The following is a 15,015-nucleotide window of genomic DNA, read 5'->3' on the forward strand; positions in this document are numbered from 1 at the left end:
TTTCGAAGTCCGCACCTATCCCTCGATACACAATTCTGGACGAGAGGTTTCCCCTGTATTGTAGCGCGATGCGTTACTGTGCCGCGCCGAGCTGCCATGAATTGACATCGTCAATTAACCCCCGGTAATGTGATCTCGGAAGGCAGGCCTCCCCTTTGCAGTTTGCAACACGAGCTAGGAAGCGGGAGCTCCCGATACAGGAGGTACGTCTCGAGAACGAATTGGACCGAAATTTTCTAAGTCAAAATCTTTTCTAAGTTTTTCTGAAAACCACTTTTTTCCACGATTCGGCTACCTTGTTCATTATTAGCCGAAAATATTTTTTCGGTTTTTCGAAGTCCGCACCTATCCCTCGATACACAATTCTGGACGAGAGGTTTCCCCCGGTAATGTGATCTCGGAAGGCAGGCCTCCCCTTTGCAGTTTGCAACACGAGCTAGGAAGCGGGAGCTCCCGATACAGGAGGTACGTCTCGAGAACGAATTGGACCGAAATTTTCTAAGTCAAAATCTTTTCTAAGTTTTTCTGAAAACCACTTTTTTCCACGATTCCGCTACCTTGTTCATTATTAGCCGAAAATTTTTTTTCGGTTTTTCTTGTCATACGTTGTATGACCCGCCGCGCACGAAGTGCGCGGCTCCCCCTGTAGCGTCGAAGACGCTACAGTAGTGTAGTGTAGTATAGTGAAGCGACAGTGGGGGTCACCGCGTGATACAAGGTTTTTCGAAGTCCGCACCTATCCCTCGATACACAATTCTGGACGAGAGGTTTCCCCCGGTAATGTGATCTCGGAAGGCAGGCCTCCCCTTTGCAACACGAGCTAGGAAGCGGGAGCTCCCGATACAGGAGGTACGTCTCGAGAACGAATCGGACCGAAATTTTCTAAGTCAAAATCTTTTCTAAGTTTTTCTGAAAACCACTTTTTTCCACGATTTGGCTACCTTGTTCATTATTAGCCGAAAATATTTTTTCGGTTTTTCGAAGTCCGCACCTATCCCTCGATACACAATTCTGGACTCGAGGTTTCCCCCGGTAATGTGATCTCGGAAGGCAGGCCTCCCCTTTGCAACACGAGCTAGGAAGCGGAAGCTCCCGATACAGGAGGTACGTCTCGAGAACGACTCGGACCGAAAATTTTCTAAGTCAAAATTTTTTCGAAAATTACTTTTTTTTACAATTAATGCTACTTTATTCAATTTCATTATTAGCCAAAAATTACTTTTTTTGATTTTTTTTGGTTAAAAAAAACTGAAATCCGGCAAAAATCCGGCAAATTTTTTCCAGCCGGAGCCGGATTTTGAAGCCGGATATCCGGCCGGATCCGGATTCAGCCGGATTTCCGGTCGGTTCCTAAACGGATGCGTGTTTCACTGTCTAGCCCATCAACCATAATGGTGAACGGACGATATACCTAAATTCCCAATATCATATTCATTAATCAAGAGAATCATGTCAACAGTCAATAATCTCAATGTATGGAGATTTTTGTGGACCATGCAAAGTATTGGGTATATTTTTCGTAGCAAGTTGGTCGTGTAAACATGTTTATCTGATAATTTCATGCTTACACAATACACCCTGTAATACACATCCAGACAGTATCCAACGGAAGTCTAATTTTAGCTTTCTCTTTGCTTTGTATTTGTAACACTTTCACTTGATGTGATATAGTTTATTATATAGGTGCACTTATTCCGACCAGTACCGCTGAGGGTTTAGGATTACAAGTTTTGTCAGACCTTTGCAAATCCTTCTGCTCGGAAACCACCCAAAACATGGACCCAGAGGAATTTAGTAGGTCTAAAAGAAGGAACAGTCTACACTTAAGCACTGGCCATGATGTTGAAGCGCCAACATCGTCTGAAATACCAAGCGAAAAGACTGTTAATGTGAGATTGGACGAGGTAGAGGAAGAAATGGAGGATCAAACCTTTTACACATGGACCAGGCAACACTTTTCAATCCCAGTCTGTCAAAACTTTATACCAGATCGTGGAGCTAAGAGGAAGGATGCGTGTAAGTGTGGTAACACAAAATCTGAGCATAAAAAGATAAAAGATGAGTTTTCTGAGGAAACACAATGGTCTGCCAAAGAACACTGCAAACTTGTACCAACAACCAGCTTTGGAACTCTAAGTTTTATAAACGAAGACTCAGTCATCATGCCCAAGTTTATCCGAGTTGGTACAACCATCACAGAACACGACCCTCAGTATATTATCCCGGAGAAAAACCTGGAGCCGTTAAAGAGTTTGTTGTTAGAGCACTGGAAATTAAACACCCCTGGACTTCTTATCTCTGTGATAGGTAAATAGAGCAGCTACAGGCTTCGGTTAAGGGGCGATTATAATTATGTTCGTTCATTTTTAAGGGACGTTTTTAAAAATTGGAAATTACCACAACAGAAGTCAATTTTTGATTTTATTTTTTAAATAAACCTGCATTCCGTTTAAGCTTAGTTTCTCAAAATGAATGAAAGACAATCCCCTTGCTCCTCAGGTGGGGCAAAGAGTTTCCGTTTAAACCGGACAATTGCACGAGACTTCCAACAGGGTCTAATGGCAGCTGCCACGGCAACAAGTGCCTGGATAATGACTGGTGGACAAAACTGCGGAGTAATGAGTCTAGTCGGGGAGGCAGTGACCATGTCCTCCTTTAAGTCATCAGTAACTGCCATCGGTGTAGCAAATTGGGGCAAAACCGAGAACAGACACATGTTAACCACAACTTATGCGGGGGAGGATCTAATTATTGACTACAGGACCGGTCAAAACAAGCCACACGAGTGCTCTTTAAACCCACATCACACACATTTCTTCCTGGTGGACGATGGAAAACCCCACACTGCAGGCTGTGAAATAAAATACACCATAGAACTGCAGGATATCATCCAGGACATGTTTGCTCATGAAGGTCAGGGTCTTCCCAAGGTGTGCATTCTGCTGGAGGGAGGAGAATCGAGTATAGACTGCGCCGTGAATGCCGTTAAGAATAAGAACCCTCTATTAATTGTCAGAGGGACCGGGAGGGCAGCTGATATCGTGTGTTACGCTCTGGATCACGCGGAGTCGTACGAGAGGGTTGTGGGATCGGAGATTCTGACAATGTGGGAGTTAAAGGAGAATGCCAGCAAAACGGTACAAATTATGATAGAAAAACACTTTCACAAGTACGGACAAGAGATTTGTAAGCGAATATTCAAGAAGATTCTACAGATAGTAGAATGCCAAAGCATGTGTAGGACCTACGATACGAACAAGGAGACAGGACTGGACCATGCTATACTTAGAGCACTGATTGACAGTATAACCGAGGAAGGCTCAGCCTTTAGACAAATGCACCTGGCCATTTCCTGGAACCAGCCCAATGTAGCAGAGAAGTATATATTTGGTAAACACACTTTCAAACTAGATTCCTTGAACCACTTTCTGAAAGTTGCAATTCAATTTCAGTCGTCATCCTTCGTGAAATTACTGCTACACCAAGGTGCTGATTTAAAGCAATTCCTTACAATAGAAGAGCTAACAAACCTTTACAATGACATTCCAGAAGATAATGTAGTTTCTAAGCTCCTGCTTGTGCGCGGAACTACTTTCTCATTAGAAAATGTTGGTATCCTTATTGAGGATATATTGGAGGGAGCTTACAGGAGCCAACTAAGGGACTTGGGAGGAAAAGTGTCTGATACTTTCTCTAATCCATTTGACTTGATGATGACATACGCTACACTTCGGGGAAACTTTGAGATGGCGATGTTGTTTTGGGAATTCACTAAGTCACCGGCCATTGGAGCTCTGATATCCTGCAGAATATGCGGCTTTTTGGCAAACAATCAGAAAAATATAGACATGACAAATGAAGAAGCACTCGCTACAATCAATGAGGCAGCAGAGATGTTTGAGAAATACGCCGTGGGAATCCTGGATGAATGCAGTTCAGAGCACGAGCCGTTGCAAATGTTCCTCAGCATTCCCCGGAAGGATTACAACAATAGCAGTATAGTTGAGATGGCTCATAGTCTGGAGGCCAAACGGTTCGTAGCTCACCAGGCTTACCAGAGCTACCTGACAGATATATGGATGGGAGGAATAGACCGCACAACCTCTAGTTTGATGCTCCTTTTGAGCTGCCTTCCCGGATTCTTCTTGTTCACTGACATCTACAGGAAGAAAAAGATGACTTCAGAAGAACGTGAAGCACACAGAGCGGCGAAGAAACACTTGGTGAAGACAGTTGGGAGCGGACAGATGATGCGATCGTTAACATACAGGGAAAGATTCCAAAGATTTTTCACGGCTCCAGTGATCAAGTTCATTGTGAATGGAGCTTCCACGTTCCTTTTCTTGCTTTTGTTTACATATATCGTGCTGATCGCAGACTATCACTTCAGCTTCGATCCAGCTGTTCGGAGATGCGGTAGCCTGAGATATGTTGAATATGGAGCCCACGATTTTTATGAGCAATGCATTGAAGGAGAAGACGAAGTTGAGGACGGAGAAGTTTCTCATAGCCCAGCGGGATGGTTGGATTTGTTGCTCCTGGTGTGGATTTTATCAACAATACCCGTCGAAATCGACGAAACACTAAAAGAAACTCCCATCCACCTCGCTACAAAGATAAAGAAGCACTATAGTACTGGTTACAATATCCTGGATTTCATAGCCATTATGCTTTTTATGATTGGATTCCTTTGTAGGATTTCGACAAATGAATGGCACACAAATCCCTTCGATCTCTTTACCTTTTTCAATTGTGCAAGGTTCTGCTACATTCTGTCTCTTGGATTTTATATTTTTCGGTTCTTGCACCTTTTTGAGATCAACTCTCATTTAGGGCCAAAGATAAACATGATAAAGAAGATGATGAAAGATTTGGTCCTGTTCATCTTCATACTTATCGTTTTTATGTGGATGTACATTGTACTATCAGAGGGATTCTTGAATCCTACTCAGACCGATCCATCAAAATGGAGAGAAATCGTGAAATCCACTTTTCAGCGCTCTTTCTTTAACGTCTTCGGAGAAATTAACATCGAAGACTTGAACGATGAGTTCCAAAACTACAACTGCGACCATCTCTATCGATCTCACATGAAACTTTGGGATTCGGATAAAATTAACCATTCAGATCACGACCATTCTTTTGAAACATACCTTAATGCTGCAAACGGATTTGAAAATGCAGAAGCTTGTAAGGAAATGCACCTTGACGACATTTTCTACAGATCATCAGAGTCAGAACGTGTAGTCTACATGGAACTGAGCTACGTTATTGTTTACGGAGCTCTGTGTTTCTACCTTCTCATCTCCAATGTCTTACTAATCAATCTCCTCATCGCCATATTCTCCTCTACCTACGAGAGAGTGGAGGAGGATTCCGACGTGATCTATAAGTTCCAAAGATGTGCTGTGATTTTAGAGTTCTCTGACCGACCTGTAGCCCCGAATCCATTCAACGCCCTGGAGTACCTTTTCAAGATTTTTAGGAGAATAAAGGAAACCGTGAACTTGAAATTTAGAAGACAGGATAGAAAGAAGAAGGGAGCAGATGCAGAAATGGAATATAAAGTGAGCCTCATAGAAGCAGAGTGTAGAGCTCTGTTCCAGAAGAGTTTAGAGTCCAGTGTGGCTCCAGAAACGCGGCTGATAAACGAAATAAGACACGAAACACAGCTTATCCGCGAGGAACTCCAACAGACTCAGAAAATACTCAAACAAATCGTCAACGAAACTGAAATGACCAATAAAAAGAAAGTCACACCAGTAACAGAGCTCTGGAAAAAGATCTTCTCACACAAGTTCAGTAGACAATCTCCTTATCACGAAACCAATGTCGACAGATTCCCCGTCCCAGACAGTAAATTGAATTGGCACACCAAATTCTCTGGCTACAAGCCAACTTTCTACGATAACCCGAGAGCAAATCTGTTCGACGAACCTGCTGATCCGTATCTGGTCTCCCACTTTAACGAGAAGAAAGACGGAGTCAACAGACAGAGCAACACTGCAGAATATGTTGTTATGGAGGGGAGGCCACTAAATCCCAAAGGGAGGTCGGGACTGATCGGCCGGGGTGAACTTGAGAGATGGGGACCAAACCACATCACCTTGTCTCTTGTGTCCAGGTGGGCCAAAAAGGATGGCAAGTTGGTCACTATTAACAACCAAAGAGTTCTTGAAATGATAGCCATACGTAGGGTAGGTTCAGAGAAATGGGACTTGCCTGGCGGGTATATTCAACCTAACGAGTCTATCAGCGATGCTCATAAAAGGACCTTTTTGGAGACCACGATGGCGTTAAACAGGGAAACTGGGGAAGGGAGATTGAAACTTCAACAACAAACAGACAGATGGATGCAAAGCGGGATTATCTTATATAAAGGCTACTTTGATGATGCAAGAAACACTGACAACTCTTGGATTGAAGTGCATTCAGTTAACTACCACCAAGAAGATGGCACTTTGCCAGAGGAATTCCAACTGTGTGGAGGAATTGAGGAGATAAAATGGAAGGTGATGGACGATAAGCAATCTATGAACAAGAACAATCTATGGATAATGAAGAAAATGTGTATACACGCAGGGGCGTACAATCCCTACAAAGGTGAAATATTGATATGAAAAGAATTGTGAAATGAGTGCTTTTGCAGTGCCCAAGATGGCATAGGAGTTTACTTTAAGTTACAATGTTTGCTTATATACAGTGTATGATGTTGTAAGTAATAATAATAAGTAATAATAATAATTCAATGTACGTTCATAGTGTAGCCATTTACTTCGTTGGAAATCTCCAATTTTGGATAAGAATGGTATGGCACCTCCCAACAAATATTAGATGTTAATTATGCATCGTTACGTATATCTACATAATGCAAGCGAGATGAATTATGCGACATGAGAACTCCACATGTAAGATTCATCTCAGTCGTGTTTCTTCATCTCAATTTTGTTTCTTCATCTCAATTTTGTTTGTTCCTAAAATCTTAACGTTTTGACTGGTCAGGATGGGCCTAAATGGGAAATCTCTTGAAAATAACCAGTACAACGATCTATCATAAAGAGTACAATTGTGCAGTTAGTATACATTTTCAATATCACTACCTGTACTGTTCTGTAGAAGCCCTATTTTGCCTTAATAAGGAATTAAGGAACAATCCAATGGACACGAAAAAAGCTCGATATATATGCTACAATTCTCGAGGTATCCTGCAATTGCAAAAATTTCTGTTCTTTCAGAGCAATTGAACTAACAGAAGCAATACGACGAACACGATAACTGCCTACCAATACACTAATAAACGGTCAATGCCCGGAAATTTCTCATAGTTAGCCAAGGTCGAATACAGCACTAAGCAGGGTGGGCACAAGGAGCGATTAGGGCACAACAATGAGTCTTATCTACAACAAATAATTTGAGAAGGAAGATTATGTCGTCTAAATTCTATCACATCCCCTATCACAGCTAGGGGACGTAGAGCCGAACTAGAAAACATTTTGAGAAAATTTAAGAATGTTTCCAGGTTATCCTGCATTCTGCCTTAAGTTAGCTTTTTGAAAAAAATCGATTTATGTGAGGGACATCTAATGTTTAAGCCCAGCAGATATTGGTACTGAGGCGTCTAATAGAGGGTGTCAAGAGTCGGAAACTGCCAGCTGTTCTGACATTTATAGACTTTAAGAAGGCTTTCTACAGTGTTCATCGTGGGAAAATGCTCAAGATTCTAGAAGCTTACGGTATTCCAGTCAAAATTGTACAGCTTATACGGCTCATGTACGAGAAGACAACCGTTTTGTACGGCGGCAAAACCATAAAAACTAAATTCACGTGAAATTTGCAATGCAAAATTCAGAATTTGGCCGCCAAATTTTTAAAAAGGCCTAACTCAAAATTCTATCCCAAAACTTAAAAAAAAATTCTACGTTGATTCTGAAAATTTCATGCAAAAATATCGAAACCCTATTGAGTTCTATTGTTTTGAGCAAATTGCGATCAGTTTTGCAAATATCGCGAACTGAGATATGGGCAATTTTGTTCATTTTTTGCGATTATTTGAACACAGAATCCACAGTTAGGTAGATACTGAGCTGGTAATCATAGATAATGTGAAGTATATGCTTACCTTCCATATAAAGTTGGTTTCAATTTCATTCAAAAATATTGATATTTGACCAATTATTATGGGCCAAAATCGATCAAATTTGGTGCGTATGCCCAAATATGGTCATATGGTTTTTGGCTCATAACTCATAAACGAGTTCAGGGGACCACTAGCTACAAGTACAAGTAGAGCACATAAAATCTGGATTTTGGGCATGTTCAGGGTATTTGGCTGAATTGGGCCTAATTTGGACCAAATATGGACTGGCTGCCCCGCAGGCACCGTTTGGCGGTGGGGGTCCGGGATCCCCTCAAAAGTTCGGTCACCGGTCCTAGTTTGTTGGTCAACTGCTATCTCGCAACCAAGTTTCACAAAAAAATCAGGGTGAACCCCCCCCCCCCCCCCCTTAACGGAACGCTACCAGCTCAGTTTAGAGTAAACGTTAACGGAACGCTATCAGCTCAGTTTATAGTAGACGTTAACGTAACGCTATCAGCTCAGTTTATAGTAAACGTTAACGGAACGCTATCAGCTCAGTTTATAGTAAACGTTAACAGAACGCTATCAGCTCAGTATATAGTAAACGTTAACGGAGCGCTACCAGCTCAGTTTATAGTAAACGTTAACGGAACGCTACCAGCTCAGTTTATAGTAAACGTTAACGGAACGCTATCATCTCAGTTTAGAGTAAACGTTAACGGAACGCTATCAGCTCAGTTTAGAGTAAACGTTAACGGAACGCTTTCAGCTCAGTTTAGAGTAAACGTTAACAGAACGCTATCAGCTCAGTTTATAGTAGACGTTAACGTAACGCTATCAGCTCAGTTTATAGTAAACGTTAACGGAACGCTATCAGCTCAGTTTATAGTAAACGTTAACGGAACGCTATCAGCTCAGTTTATAGTAAACGTTAACGGAACGCTACCAGCTCAGTTTATAGTAAACGTTAACGGAACGCTACCAGCTCAGTTTATAGTAAACGTTAACGGAACGCTATCAGCTCAGCTTATAGTAAACGTTAACGGAACGCTATCAGCTCAGTTTATAGTAAACGTTAACGAAACGCTACCAGCTCAGTTTATAGTAAACGTTAACGGAACGCTATCAGCTCAGCTTATAGTAAACGTTAACGGAACGCTATCAGCTCAGTTTAGAGTAAACGTTAACGGAACGCTATCAGCTCAGTTTATAGTAAACGTTAACGGAACGCTATCAGCTCAGTTTATAGTAAACGTTAACAGAACGCTATTAGCTCAGTTTATAGTAAACGTTAACGGAACGCTATCAGCTCAGTTTATAGTAAACGTTAACGAAACGCTATCAGCTCAGTTTAGAGTAAACGTTAACAGAACGCTATCAGCTCAGTTTATAGTAAACGTTAACGGAACGCTATCAGCTCAGTTTCTGAGTCTGCTGGGCGCTTTTCAGGGTGACTGCCTATCAGTATCTGGGTGTCTGTTTAGTGTTTACACTTGTACTTGCAGGTGCACTCTGTGAACTCCGAACCATCCTCGCTACTACAATGGGCAGGCCAGATCCACCCATCACTAGTCGAGGCCTTCCCCTTGACACTGGGTATGCAGATGATGTCGACTTCAATGATGGAGATGAAGAATACCTGAAGCGCATTTCGCTTGTGGCAATTGATGTGCCGAAGCGTTCTATAATTGTTTTTATGCTTTTATGAACTGCGATTTTATGTACATTTTACACCATATTACTTCATATTCAAACCTCCTTTCCTGCATATTTTTACACAGGGCCGGAGTGCACCTAATCTTCACACCATGATTCATGCTGTTTCATACTTTACACCTTCGTTGTTTTTCAATTGAGAGGAATAAATGTTACGAAGGGCACTTATTTCTATACTATTTTACAGTCGATCAGTAAGTATATCGATTCATGACGATACTGGAAACTTATGGGGTTTCCACGTTTATGTTATCGTTATGTATTATTTAACTATTTAATTATAAAAGCACGAGCGTGCTAAATCACTCTACAGTCGATCTTCGAGACTGTTCTAAAAGGGCCCCCGATGGTTGTAACCAACTTCAATCGATGTATTTTCGGACGCTGATTCCGAATCACCCCCCCATAACATAGGGTTAAAATGCTCCCCTGACGAGATATTGGCGAAAAACTGTCTTGATCACGTGATATGACCGTATAAGGAAGTTAGTCTAATTTCTCGTTAAGGTTAGGGTTTCAGCTATATGTTTTTGTTAAGGTTAGGGTTAGGGTTAGGGTTGGGATCAGATTAGAGGGTTAGGGTTTCGAAAAGTCGTTCAGAACCAGCTAAAGAACGGGTTAAAAATGTTACGTGACAGTCGAGTGTAGAGTGATTAATCATCATCCCCAACAGCATGAAGACCTTATAGTATTCCGTAACGACTGCAATCACTTTCGGATTGCAGGTTGCATGTCTCGGTTTTTTTGTCATACGTTGTATGACCCGCCGCGCACGAAGTGCGCGGCTCCCCCTGTATCGTCGAAGACGATACTATAGTGAAGCGACCGTGGGGGTCACGGCCACGTGATACAAGGTTTTTTCTATTATGTCGAGGGGAAAATATGCATGAGAGTGAGACCACCTACTCCACGATGGCATCTGATAATAATTAACTATCACTCCTCAAATTCCAAAATCAATCGGAAAAGAGGTGTTGTGACGCGCAAAGATAATACTTTACTCGCATTTATGTCGCGAGGAGATGGCGCCAGAAAGATATATCAGGAGATGGTCGGTCCGAGGACAGCTTTGGCGTGGTCTAATTTAACCCAAACTATGTATTTATTTACAATTTAGTTACGTCACCGTCACCGTCACCGTCACCGTCACCGTCACCGTCACCGTCACCGTCACCGTCACCGTCACCGTCACCGTCACCGTCACCGTCACCGTCACCGTCACCGTCACCGTCACCGTCACCGTCACCGTCACCGTCACCGTCACCGTCACCGTCACCGTCACCGTCACCGTCACCGTCACCGTCACCGTCACCGTCACCGTCACCGTCACCGTCACCGTCACCGTCACCGTCACCGTCACCGTCACCGTCACCGTCACCGTCACCGTCACCGTCACCGTCACCGTCACCGTCACCGTCACCGTCACCGTCACCGTCACCGTCACCGTCACCGTCACCGTCACCGTCACCGTCACCGTCACCGTCACCGTCACCGTCACCGTCACCGTCACCGTCACCGTCACCGTCACCGTCACTCCCAGAAGTCACTGTTGAAGGATGTTACTCGTCTAAATTTCTTTGAAGTAGCGAGTGCCGCTTACTGAGTGCGCGGCGCGGCACAGTAACGCATCGCGCTACAACGAACTGACTAGATCGTTGCTTTACAGACCAACGATTTGGAAAGGTTTAAATCGTCAATCAGCCTCACAACAAAAAGGCATATGACATGATGTGTTTATTTTTACAAAGCGAACATTTTGCAAAAACCGAAAGTCTCTAGCTCTTTTATTACTGGGCCGCGCTCAGCCTGTCATTCCGCCAATTCTTTATGTTAATGAACATAATAGCCTGGGGTCCTCAGGTAAGCTCTTTTACTTTCAAAATTAGGCCCAGCTTGATCTAACCAGAGCCCTTTTGCTTGCAGTAGCGCGCGATTCTACTTGTGAAACAAGCGATTCCAAATCAATAGCAGTGTTCACAGCTGGTAGGCTGGTTCCTTTAGACAAATGTCAAGGCCTAAGGCCAATAGGTATTAGTGAGATCTTGAGACGAATTATTGGGAAGTGTGTGATGATGGTGTTAAAGAAAGATCTTCAGAAAGATGCAGGATCACTTCAAAGTTCAAACATGTGCAGGCCATGAAGGGGGAATCGAAGCAGCAATACATGTTATGAGTATGACAGAGGTTCATGATGATGAGAACATTGTAGGTTTACAACCTACCAGGACGAGCGCCGAGTTGGACGGTCCCAATATATGGAACAGATATTTTACGAGTATCACCCGTTAATGAGAACACGGAAGCCATTTTGTTAATGGATGCTTAAGGGGCCATAATTGTCTCAATTATGTAATTATGTAATTAGACAACAGTTATTTCGATAAGGGGGGATAGAGGGCCCAAGTTGCGATATAAACCAGACAATATTGGAGATTTAGATTTAAATAATGAGCCCTTTGGCTAGAGAATAATTTCTTAGATATTTTGGACAGTTTTTAATATTGGTAATGTTAATGAATTGTAATTGATTGATATGTAATATTTAGGCTCGTAGCCAGTTTTCAAAAATTATGTAATGTATAGAATTATTATTATTACTAGAAAGCCCGTGGTAAAAGGGACGAAGCTAGTAGTATTCTTTGAAGTAAAGATGACGTTAAAACAATCTTTGCACGTGCATGTGTGCATTAAAACACTGTTGCTATTGAACCTTTTAATTTTGGTTGTTACCTAATTTGCACGTGGGCGGTCGTACGTACAGAATTCTCTGAATTATAATAGCTCCTCAAAGACGAGCTTTGAGGTCTCTTAAGTTTGTTTATGTAAATTTTATAGACAATTTATTGTAGCTATTAAAGGGGATGTACGGATAAAGTACCAAACCTTATTGTGTATATTTGGTTTAAAAAAAATTATAATAGAGATTAATGGATGCTTCCAATGCATTCAACACTCTCAACAGGACCGCTGCTACCAACAAGAGGAACAGTGGCGTAATGAAGGGCCCCGCTGACCCCGCTGTCCCCGCTGTGCAGGGGGGGGGGGGGGGGCGCCGTCTTAGGGGGGCGCCAAATCGTCGTTTGAATGTGGGACAATTTCGAAAACTTAACTAAAGTACTAGCAAAACTACGCGTTTTGCTTTAGATACACACTTTTTAAGAGATTTTACCGGCGTATCCTCTTAAATCAACTAATTTGTTCAATTTTAGAGAGGGGCACCGAAAGAGAAGGGGGCACCAACAGGGGGGCGCTTTTTCAGCGGGGGGGGGGGGGGGGGGGGGTGCCAACAGGCAACGTTACGCCACTGAAGAGGAAGTATACACCACATCAAACATCCATAAATATATATAGTACATAAACTAATTACAACACTACAAATCTATTACATTTATTGAGGATGACTGTGAAGGTATATTTTACCGACATTTGAAGTCAAGGCGTTGTTTTACTGACAGTAGTGGCTGACTAACAACATATAGTAAAACAAAATTTAGTAAAACAAAATTTTTATTTACCACAAAACAATCAATACATATTTAATATTATTATACATTTACAAATAAATCTAAATTTAAATTCAGCTATATATACAATACACAGCCCGCCGCGCAGACAGCCACACATTGCTGAGAGATTCTCAGGTGCAGATGTAAGCGCCGCGCGCGAGGTTTGTTATCTTACAATTACATGTCACGATATATTATTAATTATCAGAGAATTTTAGAAGCAAAATAATAATTGCATATTGGGAAAATTTCGGTCGTTAACGCAGTACAGGGCGTGGACACTGCAATGCTAATAACGGAAAATTTTGAGGCACGAGTTTCATTCAGCTACCCAATTTATATGTGACATGTACTTGTATTAAATTCAGATAAATGTTAGTAACAATCGACGCCAACATTGTGCAACTGTAAACTGCAAAATGTTAACGTCGATTATCATTAAATCACATCTCGCAAGTTACTAATTCTTTGCACTATATATGTTACGTCACTATAGCATATGTCATTCATATTGTATGTTATATAAGATAAAAATAAACATTTTATAATTGTTTCAATGTTCAACACTGCTAAAAAACAAATACCTACTTGCCCATCGATTAAGCAGTCGCCAAAACAAGGCTCAAAGTTAATTTACCTTCACACCTCGTTTTGGAGACTGAAGGATGTCAATAAATAAATAATGGATAACATTAATACTGAATGTGATGGATAATCAGTAATATCAATAAAATCCACAATCACTAATCATGTTTTCGATGGGCAAGCACTCGCAACTGGATGCTGAAACAAACGGCGCAAGTCTTGCACCGTTCATGCAGCATACGTCGCGAGATATCATGAGCTCCGCTAACTCTGCGATTCTAACGGATGAATTAGGCTACCCCGACAGAAACACAGGTAACAGGGGGTTGTGGAAGGACACGGACACTGTTCGTTAACTCGTACCCCGGGTACCCCAGGTATATAGATCTATGTCCCGCCGGAGAGAGCCCACCACCAGTCATATCGAAAGCAGCTTTTAATTCTGCATTATAAATATCGCGTCGTCATAATAAATAATATACATTACCACTACACACTTGTCACTACACACTTTTATGCACAGTACAACTAAAATATTAACAAGAGACAGAAGAGTTTTACATCGGCTCAGCACCGCAAGGACGTTGGCTATACACGTGGTTCATAAATTAGTTTGATTTGGGTACGGTTCGACCGGGAAAGTGGTCGGGATTAGTTCTCATAATGAGTGATCACTGTTGTCAGATATATTAGAGCGGGAACTCCCCCAGGTTCCGGACGAAACGCGCACAGTATTTAGAGTATCAGCGCGCAATGCTGTGCGCGTTCATTCCCATATTGTTTTATCATTCGGCGATCGCGTTCAACGTGACTGGTGAGGAAGTGCTATGTTGTTTACCTAAATTCAAGCATGGTATCCATAGATAAGATTATCAGTCAGTAAGTGGGAATAACAGGCAAGTATATATATATATATATATATGTATTGATTGATTGCGTAATGAATCGGTGATAAATAGTAAAATTGTCTTTTCTCATCAACTTGGGGAAAGAAATGATTAAAAAAATCAAAAAAATTCCGAACTTTAAGCCAAGAATGACACTATAGCTGAAAGATGTGGCACCTCCAAGAGAGCTCTACTAGCAGCAAGAGAAAAGGGAGATACCAAACACCCCCATCACCTGTGGATG

The 15,015-nt window shown here is 41.9% G+C and overlaps 1 protein-coding gene across 1 annotated transcript; it reads left to right on the forward strand.

The window, feature by feature from the left end:
* The first annotated feature begins 1,775 nt into the window (after positions 1-1,775).
* Positions 1,776-11,374, forward strand: LOC134823281 (transient receptor potential cation channel subfamily M member-like 2). Its single transcript, XM_063834690.1, has 4 exons — positions 1,776-2,307; positions 2,500-6,603; positions 8,595-9,572; positions 10,911-11,374. The coding sequence occupies exons 1-4, from the start codon at positions 1,776-1,778 to the stop codon at positions 11,372-11,374; spliced, it is 6,078 nt and encodes a 2,025-aa protein (XP_063690760.1).
* Positions 11,375-15,015: the final 3,641 nt, after the last annotated feature.

Source organism: Bolinopsis microptera, chromosome 11 (assembly GCF_026151205.1).
Source record: "Bolinopsis microptera isolate Bmic1 chromosome 11, MBARI_Bmic_1.0, whole genome shotgun sequence".
Classification (NCBI taxonomy): domain Eukaryota; kingdom Metazoa; phylum Ctenophora; class Tentaculata; order Lobata; family Bolinopsidae; genus Bolinopsis; species Bolinopsis microptera.

Coding starts and splice junctions, on each gene's coding strand:
- LOC134823281 (XM_063834690.1), top strand. CDS start 1,776: ATGGACCCAGAGGAATTTAGTAGGTCTAAAAGAAGGAACAGTCTACAC. Junction 2,308..2,499: donor ACTTCTTATCTCTGTGATAG/GTAAATAGAGCA, acceptor CTTGCTCCTCAG/GTGGGGCAAAGAGTTTCCGT. Junction 9,573..10,910: donor TCTGTTTAGTGTTTACACTT/GTACTTGCAGGT, acceptor TTTACAATTTAG/TTACGTCACCGTCACCGTCA.